The sequence below is a fragment of the Eumetopias jubatus genome, unplaced genomic scaffold (genome assembly GCF_037043125.1).
Source record: "Eumetopias jubatus isolate StellerSeaLion01/CBP00866 unplaced genomic scaffold, mEumJub1_p1.0 scaffold_3, whole genome shotgun sequence".
NCBI lineage: Eukaryota > Metazoa > Chordata > Mammalia > Carnivora > Otariidae > Eumetopias > Eumetopias jubatus.
The window spans coordinates 160,500,704-160,526,594 of record NW_028274809.1 but is presented as its reverse complement, the minus strand read 5'-3'; the positions used below and the strand labels follow the sequence as shown (position 1 = coordinate 160,526,594).

Below are 25,891 nucleotides of genomic sequence, written 5' to 3'. Positions count from 1 at the left end.
TTAAAAACTTTACATGGTGGGGTGCCTGGGTGGCTCAGTCGTTAAGTGTCTGCCTTCGGCTCAGGTCATGATCCCAGGGTCCTGAGATCGAGCCCCGCATCGGGTTCCCTGCTCTGCGGGAGGCCTGCTTCTCCCTCCCCCACTCCCCCTGCTTGTGTTCCTGCTCTCACTATCTCTCTCTCTGTCAAATAAATAAATAAAATCTTTAAAAAAAAAAAAACAAAACTTTTCAGGGTGACAGATGCTAACTAGACTTATTGTAGTGATCATTTTGTAATGTGTATAAGTACTGAATCACTATGTAGTACACCTGAAACTAATATAATATTGTATATCAATTAAACCCTAATGAAAAAAATGAGCTGTTCCATTTTATTCAAAATTCTAGTGGAAAATTATTTTGAAAGATCAACTTTTAAATAGCAAAAGTTCAGTTAGTAAACAGAACTAATTGAACAATTATTTTATAATAACAATAACAAACGTTTCTATATTACTACTTATGTGCAAGACACTGTTCTACACACTTCACAAACATTAAATTCTCAATAATTCAAAAGATCCCTTTAAGTACTAAAGCATCCCATGGCCTTTAGGATAAATACCAGTTGCTAGTATACGGACAAGTAAGATTAAGAAGGATTTTAAAGTGCCAGAGTTTAGGACATAACAGATATGAGTATAAATATTAAACAGCCAATTTTAAGGTCAGATTTACTATTCTCTTTTCTCCAAATTCACAAAAACATACCAAGGCTAGTAAGTTATGAAATTCTGCCCAAATATAATAGTTCTGGTGTACTACCTAAAATCTTGCACTTTCTTTTAAAGTTTGTTAGTTTGTCCATAAATATTATTCTAGAGCCATTCCTAAATAAATCACATTAAAAAACAACATCAACAAAAAGCCAAATAAATCTTTTGCGTACACCATATAGTTTTATAAATGGAAAGGTTAAACATAATAAAAGATTTTACAGCAGGTTTTAACAGCACTCCAATAAAAACAGCTGATTTATAAATTTATATTAAAACGTTTAGACTTAGATATACTTTCACATTACAGAAGAGACTTCTCTAATATTATTTTTATTAATGTACCAAGTTTATAAAGTTGATGTGAATTCAGAAGTATAACAATTTGAGCCATTTCTGAGAGATTTTGGTAATAGGTTAATTATATGAAGACTTACCTCAATTTTTAGTGTGAGGTATTGCTTAAATCACAAATGGATATGCAAGTCTTCATTTAATAATTAAAAGCTCCACTGAGTTATTTTCAAAGTTTATCAGTATGTGAAAGGTGTATGGAAACCTGATGTACTAGTTTAGCAACTTTTCTGTCTGAAATTATTTTCAAAATAAAAGTTAAAAAAAAAAAGGTAATGATTCTGTTTACTCCGACTGTAGTCAAACCACTGAAAATCTAGGGTGTGCAATAGCACTTACCTTAATAATCATCAGTGATTTTCCTATTAGCTAGGCTACTAAAAATAAATATAGTTTTCTATTGATAAATTAAAGACAAATAATTTTCTCTCTTCCCCTTCCTCCAACACACATGAACCAGAACATATAGGTTTTTAAGAAATGAACTGGGGAGCACATAATGGTATTAACACTTTGGACTCAAGTTTAGTAGTTTCTTTTAAAGTAAAAGTCCTTCTACTTTATGATTAGCAATTCCACTCCTAGAGAAAATTTATCCAACATAAATAAAAATCATATACCCAAAAAAGACTTTATAAAAAAGTTCATAGCAGCTTCATTCATGATAGCTCCAAAATGGAAACAACCTAAACGTCCACTGATATAGGTAAAGGAATAAACAAACTTGTGGTATATTCATACCCAGCAACACTAAGGAATGAACTACTGATGTAACAACAAAATGGATGAAAATATAATGTTGAGTGAAAGAAACTAGACACAAAAGAATACATACTGTACAATTCCATTTATTTTCAATCCAGTACGAGCAAAACTAAGCTCTGGTGACAGTAATGAGAGAGTGTCTGCCTCTTGAGGAGTAGTGATTGAGATGGAGAAAAGGCATATAAGAAAACTGTAGGGTGACTGCATGTGCTATATCTTCCTTTAGTATATGCAATAATTACATATTACAAAAATAATGCATGTAACTGAATTGAATTATACTTCTATTAAAAATATTTTTTTCTAAAAGAAAAAGTTACAGCAACAAAAATCAAAAGAGTTTTTAACATTTCCAGATTTTTAGAATGCTTACCTGTCTAAGAGCTGATCATGTTTTTCTAAAGCATTCTTTTCAGCCATCACTGCTCGGTCCTTTTCAGCCACAGCATTGTCCCTCGCTTCTCGGAGATTTCTAAAATTTAAACATGTACTCCATTATTCCAAATACAAAGTATCTATCTTTTAAAGTTTCATAAATGTGTTTGCTTAGAATTGGACTATCTGACAATCTTAAGGACCCACTGGAGGTTGGTGACCCAAGGTGTCTACTATATGAATTTACCTGGCTTGGTGTTTCTGTAGCAGCACAGTAATGTAGGTGCAAACATGGTCTATCTCTAAATGTCACATTATCTTTCTCTATAACTTATCTCCACACGGGTTGAAGGTAGGCTCAACAGTTTATATATACAGTAACTTGTTTAATCCTTACCATAATCTAGTGAAGTAGGTATGATTACACAGTATCCAGAAGAAAACCAAGGTCTTGAGAAGTTAATAAATGTTCTCTAAAACATTTTAAATGAAGCGTATAATATAGAGATCACAAGTGTCAAAATGGGAACAACGTCTGGGATACGAGCAACTTGAAGTGATGGCCCTTGGGATCTCACTTACAGAGGAATGGAAAAGAAGAGAACTCAAGAACTCAGGGCTGACAAAATAGAAGGGGCAAAGGACATGAAGTCTGGATAAGATGACAAACAAATTTAAGTAGTGTACAAGCAGGATGGAAGACTAGAGATTGCTGTTTAAAGGATAGTGATGTGGAGGTAGAATAGTACTTTTAGTGACACCATTTTAGTTGATACCAAGATCAAGGGTGTGACCAGTAAAGTAGCTAAGTGAAGGAGAGATGAGATAAAGGTCAATATTCACGTAGGGCTCCAGAAAGTATGGAGCCAGAGTATTAGGTAAGTCATCCACTTACAGTACTGATGACAGCAGGAACTGAAACTGAGAGAAAGATACATTTAGTGACGGTTAAGGGTAACGTCCAAAAGGCAGAAGGTAACAAGAGTGCCACAACAAGATATGAGCCTTTAAAGATCAAATCTCATTTGTTTTTTGAATCAAAGCAGAAGTCTGGGTCAAGAAAAATACCAACAGGAAGCTTCTTTCAGAGAGCCACTTAATTTTTAAAAAAATCCTCTTCTCTAATATAGTTATAAATAAATGTAGAGTGCAACATAAATGATTTTGCTCACCTAATTTCTACAAATCCCTTATGTTGTATTTTCCAACCTGTCTTACAGTGAAGTAAACCGAAGTTCAAGAGCTTAAGTAACCTAGTTCAAAGTCACAGCCCATGTTAAAGCCATAATTTGAGCCCAGCTATGTCTTTACTGCAAAGCAAATGTTTTTTATATCATATAACCACATCTCCCATAAAGAACTGGATTGGGTATTAGAATTTTGTGTTTATTATTCATGGAGAATGTCAGTAGAAAGTCATGAAACCCCACATCGTTTGAATAAATCTATGTAATAACTATTGGATAGGAATGCTTACTTGCTGTGCCAGTATGAAATGTCATCTTTTACACTGTGATGCTAACAACAAAGTTAAAATTTAAAACATATCAACCAATGGAGATTCATCAGTCAAATGGTTATGAGGCAGAAATAAAATAGTTTAAAAAAACTGTAGTACAGATAACTTATTAAAAAGAAAATAGCTTTTGTATACTATTATCTAAGTGGAAGTGCATTTTAAAATAGATATCACAAAATGTCATGTCATTATTTTCTGACATCATCCTGACTGCAATGACCCTCTATCATCAAACTGAAACATGAAAAAAAAAATTTTTTTTGAAGATTTTATTTATTTATTTGACAGAGAGAGACACAGTGAGAGGGAATACAAGTAGGGGGAGTGAGAGGGAGAAGCAGGCTTCCCGCTGAGCAGGGAGCCTGATGGGGGCTCCATCCCAGGACCCTGGGATCATAACCTGAGCTGAAGGCAGACGCTTAACGACTGAGCCACCCAGGCGCCCCTGAAACATGAAAATTTAGTTTTATAGATAGAATTAAATTCTTCAGGCATATTAAACATTTATACATTTTTCATTCCTAGGTGATCTATATATTTCAGTCAGTAAATCATCACAAATTGGTTGTAATTTTCATTTCTCAAAGATAGCCTCATTATTCTATAAGTTATTTCAAAAGCAAAATTCCAAGTAGATTGCACTTACGCTTACTTAGTAAGCAGAGAAGCTTCAGTCCCTAACTATATTTCCTTTCTGGCAATAATGGGCATTAGAAATAAAAGCAGTCACAGAGAATGAAATGAAACCCAGAAAAAACTAACAATAGGGGCCTGTGAGCGGAGGTATGATTAGAAGGTTCCTGTGCATTCATGATGCTACAATCTGTACCACCCAGCTAACTATAATTAGTGCTATATTAAGGCATAAAAAAATTCCAAGGCCACAAAGAAGAGGAGTTGATTATGCTTTAACTGGAGGAAGAGAGATAAGAGTGAATGAAGGGAGGATATGTAAGTTGGACCTTGAAGGACAAATAAGTAAAGGCAATTAAAAAAAAAAAACTAAAATGAATCGGAGAAAGTGCTAGAAGTTGAGGCTTCTATGTACAGGTCCTCTCACAGATGTCTTCTGGTAAGATTTCTGTGTGAACCTAACCTCGTTATCAGTTACCATACCTTCCATATCTCTACCCACAACCTGCATACAAGAAGTCACACAATTCCTTTTAACATAAAGATAGAGATACTTCCTTTCATATTATCAATCGACCTTTAAGGTTTCAAATTAAGTCTGAGATAAACTGAATGTATTCCACTGACAATAATAGCAATAACAAACATATATAGAGTGCCTGCCATGTGCTAGGAACTACTTTAGGCTCTTGCATATAATAATTCACTTAATTTTCACAACAACCCCACAAAATAGGTGGGGTTGCCATGTGCTAGGAACTATTTTAGGCTCTTGCATATAATAATTCACTTAATTTTCACAACAACCCCATCATTATCTCTATTTTACAAAGGAGAAGATGGAAACAGAGAAGTATTTATCTAAGGTTACAAGTTTAAGTAAGCTATGGAGCCCAAACCATCTGGTTCTGGAGTCCATGCTCTTCATCAAACTATGCCTTTCTTAAGATTCCTTTTGTTTCACAGTTTTCTCCTTGAGAAAACTTGTTGCAGCCATCTTGTTACAGGATTTTTTTCCTCCATCAGTTCCAGTGGTTCTTGGTCATGCCACTTGGAAAAATGAAGAGGTAGACTAGACAGAGTGGTGCGCAGCAAAGCAAGGTTTACTGAGCGATAGCAAAGTGATAGCACAAAGCTCCCAAGGAGGGAGGGGACCCGAGGGGTTTGCCATGGGAGTTTCTAAGTCTAGGGGTTTTTATGGGCTTGTTGGCGGGGCTGTTTTAATCTGATTAACCCCCCCACCCCGTGCCTGTCATCCAGTCAGATTTTTGTCATATGGGAAAGAGTGGAGGGCTCCTTCCAGGGTGGTACAAAATCCTTTTAAGGGTGGTTTCCTCTTAGGGCAGGGGCCCCTGGTCCTTGCCTGTGTGCCTTCCAATTATCCTTCATCAATCTCATAGCACAAATGTTAAATCAAAAATAAGCCTTGAAAGAACTGACTATATTATATATACAATTGTTTTTATAGCCCATGCTCCCTCAGACTTAAGACTCGTTTGATAAAACAACAGATGGAGTATATTCCGGCCACAGACAAAACCCTAACTGCCATATAACTAATAAATTATCCATTTTTAAAAAGTTAAATGCATTATAAAATGTAACAACACAATTATGGCAGAGCAGGAATTCTAATGTTCTTCAAAAGAAGAAACTCGAAAAATTGATAGACTATCCGCAGCATGTACAAGCTAATGAAGCTAATGTTTTAAAAGTCCAAATTGAATATATAATCAAATGTAATTATAATAACAGAGAATGATGTTGGGAGGTGGCCAACTGGTCAGCATTATAACAAATGTTTTAAATATAAAACTAAAATATTTCAACCTTAAAAATGCTTTTAAAAAGCTAACATTTGAGGGATACCTGGGTGGCTCAGTCAGTTAAGTGCCTGACTCTTGACTTTCGGTTCAGGTCATGATCTCAGGGTTGTGAGATCAAGCCCTGTGTTGGGCTCTGCACTGAGTTTGCTTGTCCCTCTCCCTCTGTTCCTCCCCCAGCTCATGTTCTTTCTCTCTCTCTCTCAAAATCTTTAAAAAGCTCACATTTGATTTCAAAACTGTTTTTCATGATTCTTTCATGTCGTTTCCTATAAACCCCATCCCCCATATACACATACATCTCTCTCCTATCCATCCTGTATTTGTGCATGGGAGGTAGAGAGGAAAGATGGCAGAAAAGGGAAAAGAAATCTGATCAATCCTATGTAAAGTGCAAAAGTAAAGTGACCTAGGATATATTATAACTCGTATCCAAAAAACATATTTTTCAACTTGAGGCATTCTTATGAGTGAAAGGGGGTGTTATTAATAGTCATGTTAGAGAAATAGGCATAAACCAGGACTTAAGGGGACAAACAAATGGGAGATACTGTTATTTAAATTACAACATTCAAACAAGAAACTTAAGTTTTATTTCTCTAAATAAAAGGATTTCAATATTATAATATAATAGATGTATTTCATATGCAAACTAATGTATCTGTGCAGAGATGACTTCATGTATATAAAGTTTAGCCAGAAGTATCTTACAACCAAAACCTGAAGCCTCAGTACAAAACGTACCAATAGATTTCTGTACATGGAATGTATCTTCCTACAACTAGAAGATCAATATGCCCAATCTAAATTTATACCTGAAAAGAGGCAAGAAAAATGTTGGAAGAATGAGAAAAACCTTGGGAACCTTTGAAATTCTAGTAGGAACAAATCAGTGTTTGGGAATGCCAAAGGCATGCTTAGCCTGAATAAACATCACTAACAACTCAAAACTTGAAATTGACCAAGAATAAATAGTGAAAAACCATGGTTGTCAGAAAAGCTCAGCAGGCACAACTAAGCAACCATCCTCCTTCTGCCTCCATGTAAAAATATTTTTGGTTAATAAAACATTTTTTCCAGTTGTAACAAAAAGGGACTGAAACAGGCTCTTTATATGACAAGCTTATTTATAGGGAAAATGTTCGAATTAATCACTTCTACCTCTAGATTATTCTCCTGGACAACATATAAAAATGCTCATTTCCATATCTGATGCCTTTGTTTTTAAGATGGCATGAACAAGAAGGGTTGCAAGTGGATTATCTACTGTTTATAATCAAATTACCAATAATTGTTCCTTTAATTAACATAGTTGTTGAAAATGAATGAACAGGACATAGCAAAAAAGCAAAGTGGAAATTTTAGGTAACATAATTTCTTGGGAGAAGCTATGCATTTTCAGAGGAGAAACTTTTTGAGATTACTGTTGACTGAACACACTGTATTTTCCTAACCTTTTATTTTAGCTGGTGCTTAAGCAGATTATTTTTTTCATTTTATAGATGTGAAAACTTTATCCCAGAGTAGATATCTAGCGAAACCATGGTTTAAAACAAATTATGAAGAATTTAAGCATCAAAATGCAAAAACTTATTTAAAATCTTTTCACTTTAAATTAAAATTAAATTAAAATCTAACTTTTTAAACCTGTTGAGGTTTAAAAAGTAGCTGATAAAACACAATGTAATATATTAAAATGAAACTGGGTGAATCTTTTTTAAATTTTATTTTTAATTCAATTAATTAGCATAAAATGATTATTGGTTTCGGAGGTACAGGTCTGTGATTCATCAGTCTTATATAATACGCAGTGCTCATTACATCACATGCCCTCCTTAATGTCCATCACCCAGTTACCCCATCCCTCCATTCCCCTCCACTCCAGCAACCTTCAGTTTGAAACTGGGTGAATCTTGTGGATGGTTAACTGAGTGACTACTCTATTAAATCCATCTCATTATAAGTCTTTGTATAGGTTTTCATCTAAACCAATAGTTACCTGATTTCTCAAAAGTAGTTCCAACTAATTCTTTCATTCAACAAATACTTATTGAGCTCTTACTATGTACCAGGTACTGATACCTGGGAATGCAGCACTGAAAAACAGACGAAATCTCTACTTACATGGAGATTACATGCCAGTATGAAAGAAACCAAAGTATGTTAGTAGGTGCTAAGTGCTCTGGAGAAGAAAAAGCAAAGAAGGGGCTAGTGGGCAACAGGCATGGCAATTTCACAATTTTAAACGGGGTGGTCAGGAAAGACATCAGAAAGCAGGTGACATCTGAAGACATGGAGAGAGTAGGGAAACCAGACTCTAAGGTATCCAGGAGTGGAGGGTTAAGCAGTGGAAACGGTAAATACAAAGGACCTGAGGAGTATGCATGCCAGTTAAGGGAACAGGAGGCAGTGTGACTGGATGAGGGACTAGAACAGAGCTGTAAAAATGAGGATGGGACAACTGGGTGCAGATCATGTCGTGTAACAGGGCATTATAGTCAATCAAACTTTACTGAGTTGGATGGGAGCCTTTTCAGTTGAACAGAGGAATGACTGACAAGAGACCTGGGAGGGCAAGGAAGGAAGCAGGGGGACCACTTAAGAGAATCTTGCAGTAATTCAGACAAAAGATAATGGTAGCTTGGACCAAGGTGGTGTCTCTGAGATGGTAAGAGAATCCTAAGTTTTGAAGACACAACCAAAAGCATCTGCTGATGAACAGAATACGGAATGTGAAAAAAAGAGAAGAGGTTTATGACTTCAAGGTTTTTGGTCTGAGCAAGTAGAACAGAGTTATCTGTAACTGATCTGGGGTCATACTGACAGTGGAGCAGAAGTGTGCTTCTGCACACATTAAATTTAAGATGCTTACTAGATAACCAAATAGAAATGCCATGAAGCGGCTGCAAAAGATGACAAGGACAGGAAGAGGACCAATAAAAGGAGCAGGTGCAGCCAGTAAGAAAGGGGCAAAGTCAAAGTGTAGTGTCCTGAAAGTCAGTTACAGATGAATTTCCAGGAGTAGGCAGTGATCAACTGTATTAAATACTGCTAACAGGTCCAGTCAGACAGGAACTGACACCATGACCACCAAATTTTCGGCAACATGAAGATCTCTGGGGGTTTTGATATTAAGAACTTTGCTGGAGTGGTACGGGGAAGTAAAAGCTTTGTAACAGATTTCTAAAAATGAGGGTAAAGAATGAATATTTAAAACTCTACAGGAATTTGGCTACAATGGAAAATAAAGAAATGGAGCAACGGCTAGAAGGGGAAGTGGCAATAAAAAAGGCTTTTTAATGATGGGAGAAATGGTATGTTTGCTAGTAACAACAGTTGGGGATTATCTGGTAGAAAAGGAAAACCAGCAATACAGGAGACCGGGGGGACTTGCTGGAGATGTGTCCCTGAGCAGGAGAAAGAGGACAGTCTAGTCACAGGTGAAGAATCTGGCCTTACGGACATAGTGTAGAGAGACAGGTTCTGTCAAAAAATTATACCACTTTATGGAAAAATAAAGGCCTATTTATTAACTTTCAAAATTATAAATGTTTTTGTGAAGTTCTAATGATCCAGACTCAGCCCTAAAGTAGGAGTGGGGTTTGCAAACTCTTTTAAAAGAACCAAACTTCTTAGGGCACCTGGGTGGTTCGGTCAGTTGGGTGTCCGACTCTTGGTTTCAGCTCAGGTCATGCTCTCGTGGGTCCTGGGATGGGGTCAGGCTCCATGCTCAGTGGGGAGTCTGCTTAGGAGTCGCTCCCTCTGCCCCTCCCCCTACTCACTCTCGCATGCGTACGTGCATCTGTGCACACACTCTCTCTCCAGGATAAATAAATAAATCTTTAAAAAGAAATCATTTTTCCCAAATAAGTTACCACGAAAATTACAGTTTTGATAAGAAATCTCTTACCAATTTTCATAACCTTGACCAGTAACACAGGAATCTACATTGCACTGTAGAATCAGATGTATTTAGTTTCATCATTTAAAAAACCTATAATCATGGGCAAATCACACCCTCTGTGTCTGATTCCTCATTTGTAAAGCAGGGAAACTAATACCTACAACCTCATAAAATGTCCCATTTAATTCTCTCTACAACGTATGTCAAGTGTTGACTACAACACCTGATGTGTAACAGGCACTCAATAAATAGTAGATATTGTTAGTATGTTATCTAAATATGAAAGTCTACATTAAAAATTATGAAGGTAGTTGTTTAGAGAATGGTAATTGGGGGAGTGCTTCCCAAGATTTTTTATTATATAAAAAGAAAAAGACAATATATATAAGAGTATCCTAGGTAAACAGAGAAGACTGCAGGAGGGACATCAGCAGCTTAATGCCCTTCTGGCACCCTAAGGCTAAAGGTAGTGACATCTGGGGTGCAAGTAGAGAAAAATTTGTTGTTGTTGTTTTTTTTTAATTTTTCTCAACAGATTTTTTTTTTTAAAGATTTATTTATTTATTTGAGATAATGAGAATGGAGAGAGAGCACATGAGAGGGGGGCGGGTCAGAGGGAGAAGCAGACTCCCTGCTGAGCAGGGAGCCTGATGTGGGACTCGATCCAGGGACTCCAGGATCATGACCTGAGCTGAAGGCAGTCGCTTAACCAACTGAGCCACCCAGGTGCCCAAAATTTCTGGTATTAAATGTCATCTTACACAAGTACTTTTAGGCTTGGTCAGAGCTGCTGTATCTGTAAAAGATCAGGAATTAATAGTCATCTTCCTTTCTAAGTCTTGTCTGCAACCTTGGGTTAACGGCCATGCCCGATGACCCATCTCTCTGAGACCAGTAAAATAGACAAGCTGGAGTCATTTTTGATGTTCACTTACTGTCCATCATCAGGTCATCCCAATTCTTTCACCTACATATTATTTAAAATCAGCTTTTATTCTCTCCTTCCATTTCTCATCTTCCCTTAAACTTCGCAATACTCTCCTAACCAATCTCCCTGCCTCCAGGCCCTCTTCAATTATAATCCTCCCCACATTGCAACCAGTTACAAAAAATGAATATATCATGTTACTCTTTTACTGTGAAACTTCCAAGAATTCCCCACTGACATCAGGGCCTTTTAAAATCTGACCCTGTCATGAATGTGACTACCTCCCTCACCACCCTATGAGCTACACAATAGTTAAATTTAAGTTCCTGCATAACCTGAACTCACCTTGCTTCATACTGGAACACCATATATACCTTGAAATAATTAAATATTATTAACTAAGCAGTGAACACATATGGTAATCACCTATAGGTATAAAGGATATAGCTAATAATAAAATATAGCTAACAATAAAATTTCATTTATAATTATTTGATAAGTTAATATATTGAAAGAGTTATCTGTAAAGCCATATACATTCAGAATAATTGAACTGAAAAGACAAAGTTGAATATTCTTAAGTTTTTCCATATAAGAACTGAAAAAATTATACAGATACCTAATCAGACATGAACGAAAAAAGTATAAGCACTAATGAGGACATACACTATTAAAAGGATGAATGGAGCCTCCATACACTAGTCCAGTCATCTATTCTAATGCATTATGTATACTAAACTAACCTTCATAAATAAACTTAGATTGAAGATTGAAAGGTGTTTAATATCCTCCAAGTTTATGTCATTAAGGTTTCTTCTTGAGTACTTTGGGAAGATGACAAATTCTGATCAAGATGGTTTTTATTGACATGGTGGGAAAATAAAATCACTAAAGCAATACTGCCACATTTAAAAGCGTATTTTCGATCTCCTTTTCCCCACTGCCTTGTCTTTTTCAAAAGCATAATATACCTCTAAAAACTCATTCTTCTCCTTTTTACAGTATCACTATGAGAATGGTTCTTTCTGGGTTCACAATACCTTAGGTAAAGATAGTTTTACTTTCTGGAAAAACTTATTCAGCTGAATTTATCGCCCCTTTATTATCTCATAGTGTTAATTAGGAACAACTCAGTTAGCATTTTATGTAGAAATTTAGACTGAAACAAATGACATTCAGATCCTTGATGTCTATATTGTGTCATTTAAGAAAAAACGATTCAATGCTATGGAGATCAATACTTAAGAATAATCACATATGTTGTAGTAGTGCCTTTTAATGATAAACAATTTCATAATGTCCTCAGTTGGCTTTTTTTTTTAAGTTTTATTTATTTAAGTAATCTTTACAACCAATGTGGGGCTCGAACTCATGGCCCCAACATCAAGCACTGCACACTCTCTTGACTGAGCCAGCCAGGTGCCCCTTGGTTGACTTTTACGGCATGTGCATTTTACTTATACTGTGAACAAATCAATAAAAGAAAAAAATTTAACATACTGCATACAGATAAAAGGTATCAAAAGAACTACCATTTATACATAGCTTAATAATTTATAATGTACTTTTCACATACATGATCTCATTTAGATCTTACAGACCACCTTGTGAAATAGTATTATTGGCTCATTTTATAAAAGAGGAAATCACACTTCTGGGATATTAAGTAATACATTCACTCAGCTAGTTTAGTGGCAGAGGCAGAATTTAAGTTTAGTCTTTTGATCCAAATCCCTTTCATAGTATACTCCCTGTTCAGGGAATAATGCTCTTTTTCCAAATGTGTAAGAGGGTCTGTACATTTCAGTTACAAAATATCTACTAAGCAAGAAGTTATTTATATAACAAATCTCACCACTAGAGTGAATTTCACTCATTATTTCCCACAGCTCCAAACTGGATTTTAAAGCAAATATAAAGTACAGAAGAAGACAAGAAACGTAACTCACAGATTGAGCAAAAGCATATATAACATGTTATAATCCCAACTACAGTATTTTTGATGTACCCAAATACCCAAGTTCTTTCTTTGCTTATCTGTGCCTTTTCTTAAGTCTTTATCTCTTCCCCTTCCTCTCAACCCCTTAACTTCACAAACTACTGGTATGATTACAGGGGCAGATGCCAAGATCAGATGGCATGAGTTCCATCTTTCTTTTCCACATCTAAGAGGAGAAAATAAAAGGCATTCTCTTAATATCCCCCCCAGTGTACAGAAAGCCAACCAAAGGCATAACATTTCTCTAATCTCACCATTTAATTTTCTCCTAAATATGTTAATTGAGGGAGAGGTAAGGAGACTAAGTACAAATATACAACTGTAAATACTTCATCTGTTTAACTCATACTGTGAAATTTCAAAAGAAATAATTTATAGTTTATTTTTACTTTGTAAAAGACTAGTGAGATATAAGTTCTAAGTACAGTTAAATCTTGCCATAATGCAGAAAATGTGATTCAAAAAGTTTCAGTCATATAAAATACAGGGTTGGATTACTGTGAGGTTAATAAAATGACAAAGGTGAGCCTATGCTCACTAGCTGGCTAGGGGTCTCTGTGCAATTCAAATCCATTTGGATCTGTGCTGCAGTTTGGCACCATCTGGTGGCAACTGCCCACTCTAGTTTCAATATCCATGGGGTAATTCTGCGTCCCGGGGCTGGGTGAGGCTTCCAGGGCAGCAGCCCCAGTCCCAGGAATTTCCTGGTTAGGTGGTATCCATTTTGATGCACATATGGAGTCAGAACAACACCGGGGAAAAGGAAACCTGCTTTCAGTTTCCCTGCTTCCAGAAATGGTTCTGTCAGCTGTTTTCCCAACCCGACCTGTATCAAGCATCCTACAGAATACGGGCTAATTTGTCTAAATCTATGTTACCATGCATTTTAAAGGATTTTTTTTTTAAAGAAAGCTAAAAAAAATCAAGAAATTCTCAAAATGATTATTATACCAAAGTTTATGTGGCTATGTAGATTGTTTGGAAGTAATTATGCATGTTATCATAGAAATAATCCCATGAATTTTAAGGTTATTAAGTCAGTCAATAAAAGCCTATAAAATCCCTAACAGAATTGAGTCACAGGACTAAAAGTACTTATTTGTAAAATAGAAATAATATCCCTTATGCCACAGTTCTATCTTATGTCCAAAACTTTCTCTTGAGATTTAGAACCTTATATAATTTTTCAATTGCCTACTACACAGAAACCTCAAATAAAGCTAAATTTATCATGTTTTCTTACTAAAGCCTTGTTTTTTCTAATTCTTAAAAACTACATCACCATCCACATTAGCTACCCGATCCAGAAACCTGATAACATACTTTACATCTTCTCATTTTTTTTCAAAAAATAAATACATTAAAAAAATAAAAATAAAATATATTGAGAAAAAAAAGATTGTCAGAGTAGAGGCACATTTAAAATATGAACATTTGTAAGTTAAAAGTAAAAACATAGGAAAAGGAATGTATAACAGGTGAATATCAACCAAAGAAAATGGCAAAGCTAATTTCAGCATAAAATAGATTTTAAAGCAAGCACATTACTAGAGATAATTCTAAACTTACATGCATCTAATATGAAGTTCAATTACAGAAAAAAAAATTTGCAAATCCAAGACCATATTGAGACTTTTAAACACATCTCTACCAGTAATTCGTATACCCAGCTAAAATAACTGAGTAAAAATACAAAGATTTGAAAGAACACTAGGGTTGTCAGTTAGCATTTGAAGTCAGTTGGTGTTAATACAGCAGGGATGGTTATTTAGTAGTAAAACTTTAACCAGAAGCCCTTTTTTATAAATGGTTACCAAAGGCTTTAGGTACCTTTATGTTTGATTATCAAGGAAGGATTCATTGATGGTTATTAGAAATGATCTCTTAAGTGAAATGGATTCAGAATACGTGGGTTGGTTGGTAGTACTGTACAGGCATCTTCTCACTTCTTAATCCAATCTAGTCACTGAATCCTCCAATCTAGGAGGTGAATCCACCTCCTAGGCAGGTTTCCAATCTGGCCCATTACTCTCCATCTCTACTGATACTAACCCAGTTTCATCATCACTTCTCATTCTGGTAACAGAAACAACCGCAAAAAGTAGTCTCTATGTCTACAGCTATATAGTCCAGTTCTCTAATCTCTCCACAATGCAGAGCAGTCTCTCTCTAAAAGAGAGAGAGCGCACGCGTGCACACATGTGAGGGGTGTGTGTCTGTGTGTGTGTGTGTGTGTGTGTGTGTGTAGGGGGAGAGGAGGGGCAGAGGGAAAGAGACAGACAGAATCTCAAGCAGGCTCCACACCAAGCATTGAGCCGGACACAGGGCTCGATCTCACAACCCTGAAATCATGACCTGGTCCAAGATCAAGAGTCAGATGTTTAACCAACCAAGGCACCCAGGCACCCTTAGCAGTCTCTTTTTTATATAAAACCAAATCATATCGCACATATCCTTAAAATCTTTCAGTTGTTCCCTGCTGGTCTTACCGAGACAACGGTCCAAATGTATGATCTGGACCTCTGTTTCCCCCTTTTAACTCGTAGAACTCTGCCTTTCAGTCTACACTCTAGCCATACTGAATTATTTTCAATTTGTTCAAAAAGCTTCATATTGTCTAATCTCCAGGTTTTATCCATGCTGGACATTCATTCCCCTAATTCCCTTCCCTCCCCTAACTCAGTCTTAGTCATCACACAGGTATCAGCATGGGTATTTCTTCTGTCATGGAAGTCTTCCTTGCTTCTATATGGTCTCATCCTGTGTTTCCTGTCATCTTCTCCATTATCATCATACTTATAATTATTGTTTCTCTACTGTCTTTATGTCTATTAGACAACCAACTGTGTGAAGACAGGTCACTGCTATATCTATGGCATGTATCTGGCATCTGGTGGATCTCAATAAATATTTGCTCAGTTAGTGGATATGCTGCTTGGAGAGCTCAAATGTAAACTTTCTGAACATCAACCTTAGTGTGCATTTTGAACCTTAAGAGCAAGTAACTACAAGGTCCAGGGTCGTTCCTACCTAATACAGGGTTGGGACTAACCAAAATTCTGAAAAACATGGAAGAATTTCTTTGTCATTTTTTAATCTCTCTGGATGCATGTCTCTCTAATCTTCTAATGTCTCTGCTGTTCTAAGCATGAATTCATAAAAATGGTATACTTCAGTTATGACCGTGAAGAGCTAAATGCCAACAGCATATGAATCTTAAAATCATAAGGCTATATGAAGAATCACATAAAGCCACAAAAGAATATATATGGCATGATCCCATTTATGTGACACTAATATAATATGAAAAACTAAACTACATTTCTCAGAGGTACGTATTTATTGGTAATTTAGATAATAAAAATATAAGGAAAAGCAAGAAAGTTATTAGCACAAAAATCAGAACAGTAGTTATTTTTATGGAAGGAAGAAGTTAAGCAGGAAGCTCTCAAGGACATTTCTATGGTGCTCACACTGACTTCTTGATTTGGATGGTGGTTAAACAGGTATTTAATTTGTAATTACTTATAAATGTACATTTAAATATATACTTCTTTAATTGACTGAAGAAAATAAAGACACAAATAAATGGAAAGATATTCCATGATCATGGATTAGAAGGACTGGTGAAGTATCCATACTACCCAAAGCAATCTACAGATTCAATGCAATCCCTATAAAAATCCCCATGGCATTTTTCACAGAACTAGAACAAAACTCCTAAATTTGTACAGAACCACAAAAGTACCTGAATAACCACAGCAATCTTGAGAAAGAAGGCGGCATTGTGTTCCCTGATTTCAAATTATATTACAAAGCTAAAATAATCAAAACAGTATTGGCACTGGCATAAAAATAGACACAGATAAATGGAACAGAGTGGAAAGCCCAAAAATAAAGGAGTCTTTTCAGTAAATGTTGGGAAAACTGGACAGCCAGCTTTGCTTTTGTTGCCTGTGCTTTGGGTGTCAGATTAAAAAAAATCATTGCCAAGACTGGTGTTGAGGACCTTACTGCTGATGTTTTCTTCTAGGAGTTTTATGGTTTTAGGTCTTACATTAAAGTATTTAATTAATTAATTAATTAAATTTTTAAAGATTTTATTTATTTATTTGACAGAGAGAAACACAGCGAGAGAGGGAACACAAGCAGGGGGAGTGGGAGAAGGAGAAGCAGGCTTCCCGCGGAGCAGGGAGCCCGATGCGGGACCCAATCCCAGGACCCTGGGATCATGACCTGAGCTGAAGGCAGATGCTTAACGACTGAGCCACCCAGGCGCCCCAAGTCTTTAATTTATTTTGAGTTAATTTTTATGTATAGTGTAAGATAGTGGTCCAATTTCATTTTTTTCCATGTGGTTGTCCAGTTATTTAACTGCTCAAAAGTATTTCAGCATTATCATAAAAATCTCTCTCAATCTGTTTTATTAAAGTAACAATTTAACAACAACAACAAAAAAGTAACAATTTAACAATGATTTAAAAGTTACCTTTGCTGGTTTTCTACCCAAAGGATAATTCCGCACATGTAGTTCCTACATATTTTCCCCAGTAGAGGCCGAGGACATTGAGATTTTCCCCACAGAATTGAAGGGTGGAACTCTCAAAGTTTTTGCTACTGTACTTCTAATCGAATAACATGTTACAGTGATAACTACAGAATTAAGTCTGATTTAAAGTCTTGCTTGCTGCCAAACTTCAGAATATCATATACTTAAATCAGTACTGATAAACTAGTATGACAATTAAGTCAATTTCAAATTTTTCCCCTAAAATATAAACTTTCAAAAGTCATATGAAGTATAATGATAGTATATAAAAATAAATGCTATCGAAATAAGTAGTATTTATTTGCCCCTAATACTACTGATCACCAACTAAGGGAACCTAATATATACTAATCTAAAAGTGATTAAAATGAAGAAAAATGATCATCTCCAAGATTATCTAATATATGGGGCGCCTGGGTGGCTCAGTCATTAAGCGTCTGCCTTCGGTTCAGGTCATGATCCCAGGGTCCTGGGATCGAGCCCCACATCGGGCTCCCTGCTCCGCGGGAAGCCTGCTTCTCCCTCTCCCACTCCCCCTGCTTGTGTTCCCTCTCTCGCTGTGTTTCTCTCTGTCAAATAAATAAATAAAATCTTAAAAAAAAAAAGATTATCTAATATAATGAGGGCCACCAGATAAATGAGGTATATTTCATAGTATTATTCCAGTTTTTAAGAATTCCTTGGAGAAATCACTGGCATGTTACAGGAAGAACTACTGGTATCTCTTATTTCCTTTTATCTCTGTCCTCAATCTGAACTGCCATAAAGGCAAAAAGAAAAGTTACCAGGGTAATGAAGAGATAATGGGAATACCAGAGTGAAGACGCTTAACTTAAGGTCTGATAAACCTTGTTCTGAGCTAGTTACCAAAAATCTTAGAACTTTAATGTTCCATTATATTTTGATTTAGATTTGACAAATTTTCTTTAATGAATTGAAAAAGAGATTGTCATAGAAATAGTTTAATTTCAATAAAATATAAGTTTCAAGCAAAGAGAAATAAATTTCCTACTTTTACCTACAAATTTCTTTTAATACCTGTTTTCCCGTTCATACATTTCCCGAGAGGCACTTCGAAGTTGATCAATTTCTTGATTAGTTTTCAATCTGATTTGTTCCAATTCATCATGTAGCTTATTTTCATATTCTATTTTATAACGATCTCTGCAAGGAGTCAAAAGTAACATCCATGAATTTTGCTTTTGTAAAAGAAACATTTTTGCCCTTCATGTAAGATTTATTATCTTATGTTGAATATGTTCTATATTCAATGTTATTTGAAAAGCACAGCTGTTGGATATATTGCCCAAAAGGCTTAATTACTATATAAAAGGTTAATTCATGTTGAATAACCATTAATCTTCAAAAATATTTTACTAGTTTTTAATGCATATGACCAGAGACTTGAAAACTGATGCACATGGAATGCCCTTCATTTAAAAATAATCTGGTGTGATACATGTTGAGATACAAATAAAATTAAAAACAAAACCAAAATAACTCTAATCAACTCCTTATAAATCCTCTCCTTCTAAGCACAACAACCATAACCACTGTAATCTCTTACCAAAGTCACAAAACATTACCTAGGCCATTAGCAGGAGCAAAAACTGATGTATTATACCATAGGCTAGGGAATAAGTTATGAATGTGTGAAGTGTTGAAGAATAAAATTTTAAATTTGTTTTAGTTTTTGATGTGCTGATAAAAATAAAAATCTCAAGGATTATAAGGGGTATTGGCATAAAGGAACTCTAATAGCTTATACATCTAGTTGAAGAGAGAAGACAGGATTGAAATGCAGGAGTCTGATTCCAGAGCTCCTATGCAGTGCTGTCTCCTCTCTTTTCTTACGTTTTACATACAGTCAGGAAAAGGTCAGCTTAGCTAGGCTCTGCACGGTTAGATTTTTTTCAAAAAGATACTTCTACAGAGATACTTACGTACTTTCTTTCAAAAAACACTTATACAGAGATCTTAGTTGTAGGGAATTAAAAAGTTTATGTCATAAGAAAACACAGTAGTTATAGCATATATACATTGACCTAAAAGAAATAGGCTTTACATTATTGGGAAAAAACCCCACTATGTCTTAAGAAAAAACCAACTAGAATAAGAATATATTACAAGGAAACAAAATGAACTATTTTCTTAATACAGTCCTATTTATCTTAAAAAAAAAATCATTGTTCTTCCCTCAGAGAAGCTGGTGTTTATTTATATCTGTTTATGTGAAAAATAATGTAAATCTTGCCTCGATGTTACATATTTTTCATACATCTCTTCTCTAGCCTTTTTGGTTTCTTCAAGTTGAACCTGAAGTCTTTCAAGGCGATCTTCTTCATGGGCACAGCGAACACTAAGCTCCATGTTTTGGCGATTGAGATAGTCTTTATCTTTTTGCAGTAAAGTAACAGTCTGCTGTAAGGTGGTTACCTACATAGGTGCAGAGAGAGACAGTGTCCAAAGCAACTTCCTCTTACTTTTCAAGGTTTACTTTATTTTCTTTCACTTGGGCTTTGAAACATAAAAAGGGCTAATTCTTACTTTGCAATTTTCCATCCAAACAGAGCTACCAAAGTCCCTTTTTCTGTTAACTACATCAGAAAGGAAAACTGTCCCTCCCACAATTCTGCCCTAGGCTATGTCCACAATCACTGTAGATAAAATACACGTGACTCTATAAGCTTACCTCTTTCGATAATTCACTTCTTTCTTTAGCTTGAGTTATGTGAGAGGCTTCAAGTATTTCATGTTTTCTCCTTAACTCAATTATTTCCTGTTCAAGGGCATCACGTTCACTATAAAATTAAAATACATTTGTTTATTTTTACTAAAATAAAATTCAAATACATATGTATATTTTATATCCCATTTTATTTTTTCTTATATCTCATTTTACAATGAACATTTAAAATGCACTGACTATGTTTCAGGAAGCTGGACAGAGATACCAGCAGTTGGGCTTTAGTGTCATTCTAAGAACAATAAAGTATCTGCTTTTCAAATTTAGGAGACTATTCAAGACTGCTCAGATATATAAATATAAATTTATTATCTTTAAAAAGTCAGTATGTATACTACACTGGCCAGTAAAATACTTAATAAAACCTACTAAGGTACACTCTGGTATCTTTTCACTAATCATCATCAATCTTATCTTGAAGCCAAACTTTTAAAGAATTTATATATGGCTCTAGGCTTTCAGTTCAGTTAGCGGCAAAAAGCCCTTAACTCATCACTCAGATTGCATAGCAGATACACAAGGAGGCATTCTTGTGACTATTTCATTCACAAATTGTTTTTGATTACCCAGAGAGTCTAATTTCCATTTGCAGATAAGCTCTTAACCCAAAACAGTGAAACCAAGAATTGGAACAAACCTACACCAGCTATCTTAAAAAAGTGAGCAGAGAAACAGACTTACCAACTCTAAATTTATCCTGTCCAGTCAGAATCAGTTTCTTTGTACTTTATGTCATCTACCTACCTGGTGTTTCCATGCTGATGGCTGTTAAGAATTGTTTTTCTTTTAGTTAGATTTTCAATAATTGTTTAGAAAAATATTTTTCTCCTGGTTAACAAAGTTATGTTTATTGAAGAAAAGTGAGCAAAGCACAAATTATAAAATAACAATCACCCATAAACCCACTAACTAAAGATGACTGACAGTACCAGTATCTTGGTACATATTACTTTTAAGTGTTTTGTGTGTTTACACGCATATGTTCATATTCTCACATGGTAATGATCATACTCTGCTATGATTTTTAAAGCATGATATAGCAAAACATCCATGATCTTGCTATCCACAGCTGACAAGAGTTAACACTGGTATATATTTGCATTAAAGTTTTGTTTTGCTTTCTTAAAAAGATAAGACACTACCGGTAAAGTTGCCTACATTTTCCTCACTGTTCCTATATCATCCCCTAGATATAATGACAAATTTAGTGTTTCCATATTGTTTTTTAAAAATACTTTACTCAAGTGTTAACATTTTGTCATATTTACTTTGTAATATTTAATAAATAATACTCTGTCATATTTATTCTCTCTGTTGTTGATACAGATGAATGAATATATATACACATACACATACATAACGTGCAATTTTCCCCTTAACTATTTAAGAGATATATGCAGACAATAAGTCCCTTTATCCCTAAATAATTTGGTGTGAATTTTCTAAGATTAAAGATATTCTCTTATATAACCACAGTATTATGAGCCCTAATACAGTATCTAATAAATAATCCATTTTCCAATTTTGTCAATTGTCCCAATTGGCATTTTTCCTGCCTGGTTTAGGATCCAATGTATTATCATCCATTGCATTTGGATGTCATGTATCTTTAGTCTTCTTTAACTCTGAGTAGTTCCTTAGTCAACGTTGTAAAAGACACAGAAAGTCTATCTGTAGGGAGGAAAAAAAGGCTATTTGTAGAGCACTGGCCAATTGTTTTAGGGAATGTCACTCAATTTTCATTTGTCTGATGTTTCCCTATAATTGGATTCAGGTTAAGCATTTGGGGCAGAGATACTACACAAGTGACAATGTGTCCTCAGTACGTCACATAAAGAGTACATAAAGTCTCAGTATGTCACTATCTCCCATGATTGGTGAAAATAACCCTGGTGACCTGATTAAGGTGGTATCTGCCAAAAAACTCAAATACAAAAGTTCTGTTTTGCCCTCTGCAATTAATAAGTAATCATGGGAGACATACTTTGAGATTGTATAAATATGTTGTTCTCTAATATCTTTTTACTCAATGGTTTTAGCTTCCATCAATAATTCTTAATCAAATAATATTACAAGGTTACAAGAGGATAACTAATATGCACGTATATTTATTGGTTGGCATTCTACTGTAAAAATCCCCTTCTATTATTAGCATGCACTCAGGGTTCTTATTCTAGTCAACAGATTATAACTCCTTTTGATACTCAAGTTGTACCATATCCGGACAGCTGAAGCCCCTTCAACTAGCTACTACGGCACTGAACTGGAATTGGAGGTATCAGTGCGATCTTACCCGGTGTGTTAAGCCATCCTCCCTATTCCCTCTCCGTTACCTCTCTTCACTGAAAGAGCCTAGAAATGATGACCAGTGTAGCAATGGCCAGCATCCAAATATTAATTTCTAAATAGTATTCCCCATTAAAAGGAACCAGGACTCATTAAAGAAGGGGCTAAGGCAATGAAATTAGAAAATAAACCTGAGAAAATTATGTTATGCCAGAAAGTAATGAACTGCTTAAAAAAAAAAAAAAGATGGACACATCTTTTTAAAACAAAAAATTTAAAAAAGATGGACACGCTTTTTAAAATATAATGTGTCTAATTTATCCATATAGATACAATCAGATCTAATTTAATGATTTTAACTACCACATTGAATTATACTGTAGAAATAAATTATAACTGATTTCCCATTCTGCTGTTGAAAGCATCTGAAATCTTCCTAATAATGATACAATTAACATCCATGTACCTATTTCCTTATGCACATTTATAAGAATTTATCAGGGACGTAAAAGTGATCTTTCCCCCCAGTTTATCATATATATTTGTAAACAGAACATCTCTTTAATTTATTTATTCTATTGAGTGCGCCAAACAGTTTGGTTTGAGCCCCTCTTGCTTGTTTTTCTGTTCTGTATCTAGCACATAAAGATGTTTATCATGTTTTTGATTAGGGCTCTGTTTTTCCTTCCTAGGTTTTTATTATAGAAAATAAAACATATATATAAATAGAGATGATATAATGAACCCCTTGCTCTCATCACCCAGCCTGAATAATTACCAACTCATGACTCATCTTGGTTCATTTATCCTTCATTCATGGCCATGCTGATTATTCTGATGATTAGGCTTTTTAGTTTTCCCTTTTCACGTTTTAGCTATTACTGCTACAGATTTATAGTGGTAGAGAGGACATCAAAACACCAACTCAAAATATTATCTTACCATCACAGTCTACTTACTTTTGAACTGATTCTTTTGAAACCCAGCTTATTTAAGAGCCACGGATTTCAAGCTCCAATAATTAACATACTTTGACATTAATACATACATAATAACATATACTGCACGTCAGTCATGCTGGGAGTTGGAGTACCAATCTGCTCCTTGAAATTTACTTATGTTGTTATATAATTTTTAAAGTGTCCATTCATTTAATAAATATTCATTAAGTGACTAGTATATTTCAAGAATTATTTTAGGTGCAGGTAGAAACAGCAGTGAACAATTAGAATAATGTCTCTATAAATACTTTCATAAATATTCCTTTATTTGATCTTCTTTATTTTTATAGTACATTTATTGGTATTAGCACCCTCTCATGGATACAAATTTTGGCTTAGAATAGTAAGAGATGTACCTAGGGACATATAGCTAAGTAGTGGCTCAATGTACAAACAACAGAAAAGTATACTCCAATAAAAGGAAAATTGTTTCCAATAGCTACTTAGTAGCACTGAGAAACATTCTCAGAAAGTATTATTTTTTGAAAGTGTGTATGCCCTTTGTCAGAAAGGAATAGCTAAAAAAACCTTCAGATAATACAAGGATTTACGTTGATTCCATAAAACAAAAATAATCATCAAGTGAGATTTAAAAAATATTTACACTCACGGGACTTTACTGGGTCTCTACCTTCTAAGATACTACATTTTAAAAGACAGCAGCAACTTCCAAATAAAATAAAAGCCGATATAAAAATACAATCTAACCCAACAAACTGCCAAAACTACATGCTTTTTGTACAATGCAGAATAAGGTATATGTCAAGAGAATGAAAAGACAAGCCATAGACTGGGAGAAAATACTTTCCAAAGACATATCTGATAAGGACTGTTATCCAAAATATACAAAGAATCTTAGAACTCAACAGTAAGAAAACAAATAACCCAATTAAAAAATGGGCCAAAGATCTTAACAGACACCTCACCAAAGAAGATACACAGATTGCAAATAAGCACATGAAAAGATGTTCCACATCATGTCATCAGAAAAATGCAAATTAAAACAACAGTGAGATACCCCCACACCCTTATTGGAATGGCCAAAATCCAGAATGCCAAATACTAGCAAAGACATGGAACAACAGGAATTCTCAATCATTGCTCGTGGAAATACAAATTGGTACAGGCACTTTGGGACAGAAAGTTTGGTGGTTTCCTACAAAACCAAAAATAATCTTACCATACAATTGTGCTCCTTGGTATTTACCCAAAGGAGTTAAAAACTTATGTCCATACAAAAATCTGCACATGGATGTTTACAGCAGCCTTACACAGAATTACCAAAACTTGAAAGCAACCAATATGTCCTTCATCAGGTGAATGGATACATGAATGGCGGTAACAATGAAATATATTATTCAGCAGCAAAAAGAAATGAGCTATCAAGCCATGAAAAGACATAGAGAAAACTTAAATGTACAACACTAAGTGAAAGAAGCCCATCTTAAAAGGTCCCATACTGTAGGATTCCACCTATATGACATTCTGGAAAAGTCAAACTACGGACACAGAAAAGGAGTAAGACACAAAGTGGAATTAACGACGTCGACAGTAAGAATTCAGGTGACTTTGATGCATGTGAAAAAGCCATCTTAACAGCTTACCTTTTGACTCTATCATAGTTTTCTTGACGGTAGTCCCCTTGCTGAATTAACTGTTTTGTGTCTGCTAATTCTAAGGCCAAACGTTGACATCTAATTTGAAGCTCAGAGTAATTTCTTCGATCTTCCTCATAAGTCTAAAATCAAAACAATAAAACATTGCAAGCTAAACATAGTTGACCAAATTTTTTATTGAGTTCTTCTGTTACGCTGTGAATATCCTTGTAATTAAACAAAAACAACCTTCAATTCTTTTGTGTAGTAATTTTCCCTACTCGAAGACAGATGATCTTAAACTGACAGTAGTTTGTAAATTCATTTAAAACTTGAGCTCTGTTTTTCATAGAAAAAAGAGGGCAGCTATGCTTTGGTTATTAGAATGATCCATAAAATGACTATCAATGTTAAAAAGCTTTTTTGTTTGAGTTAACTATTAGATGCTAAAGACACAGAGATGAATAAAACAGAGCCCCTGTTCTTGAGGAGTTCACAACTTAGAGATGAAGGGCCACCTGAATATCAAATATCCACAGTGAAAAACAGTTACTGAAGAGATTAATCATGTAGTTTCAGTTATGGTAGTCAGCAAAAAAAAAAAAAAAAAAAAAAGGAATTTTGTGGCACTTGGAACATATTTCTCCATTGATCGTCC

At 35.0% G+C, this 25,891-nt stretch overlaps 1 protein-coding gene across 3 annotated transcripts in view; it reads right to left on the bottom strand.

Moving 5' to 3' along the window:
- Window positions 1-25,891, bottom strand: part of PIBF1 (progesterone immunomodulatory binding factor 1) — a 231,209-nt gene that overhangs the window by 161,346 nt on the left and 43,972 nt on the right. For all 3 annotated transcript variants that reach the window (XM_088021857.1, XM_088021859.1, XM_028106141.2), the window contains exons 6-10: window positions 25,243-25,376; window positions 20,298-20,406; window positions 19,860-20,041; window positions 18,644-18,769; window positions 2,249-2,347 (exon numbers count right to left, since the gene is read on the bottom strand). In XM_088021857.1, the coding sequence (XP_087877983.1) occupies window positions 2,249-2,347; window positions 18,644-18,769; window positions 19,860-20,041; window positions 20,298-20,406; window positions 25,243-25,376 (650 nt within the window). The remainder of the gene's footprint in view (window positions 1-2,248; window positions 2,348-18,643; window positions 18,770-19,859; window positions 20,042-20,297; window positions 20,407-25,242; window positions 25,377-25,891) is intronic.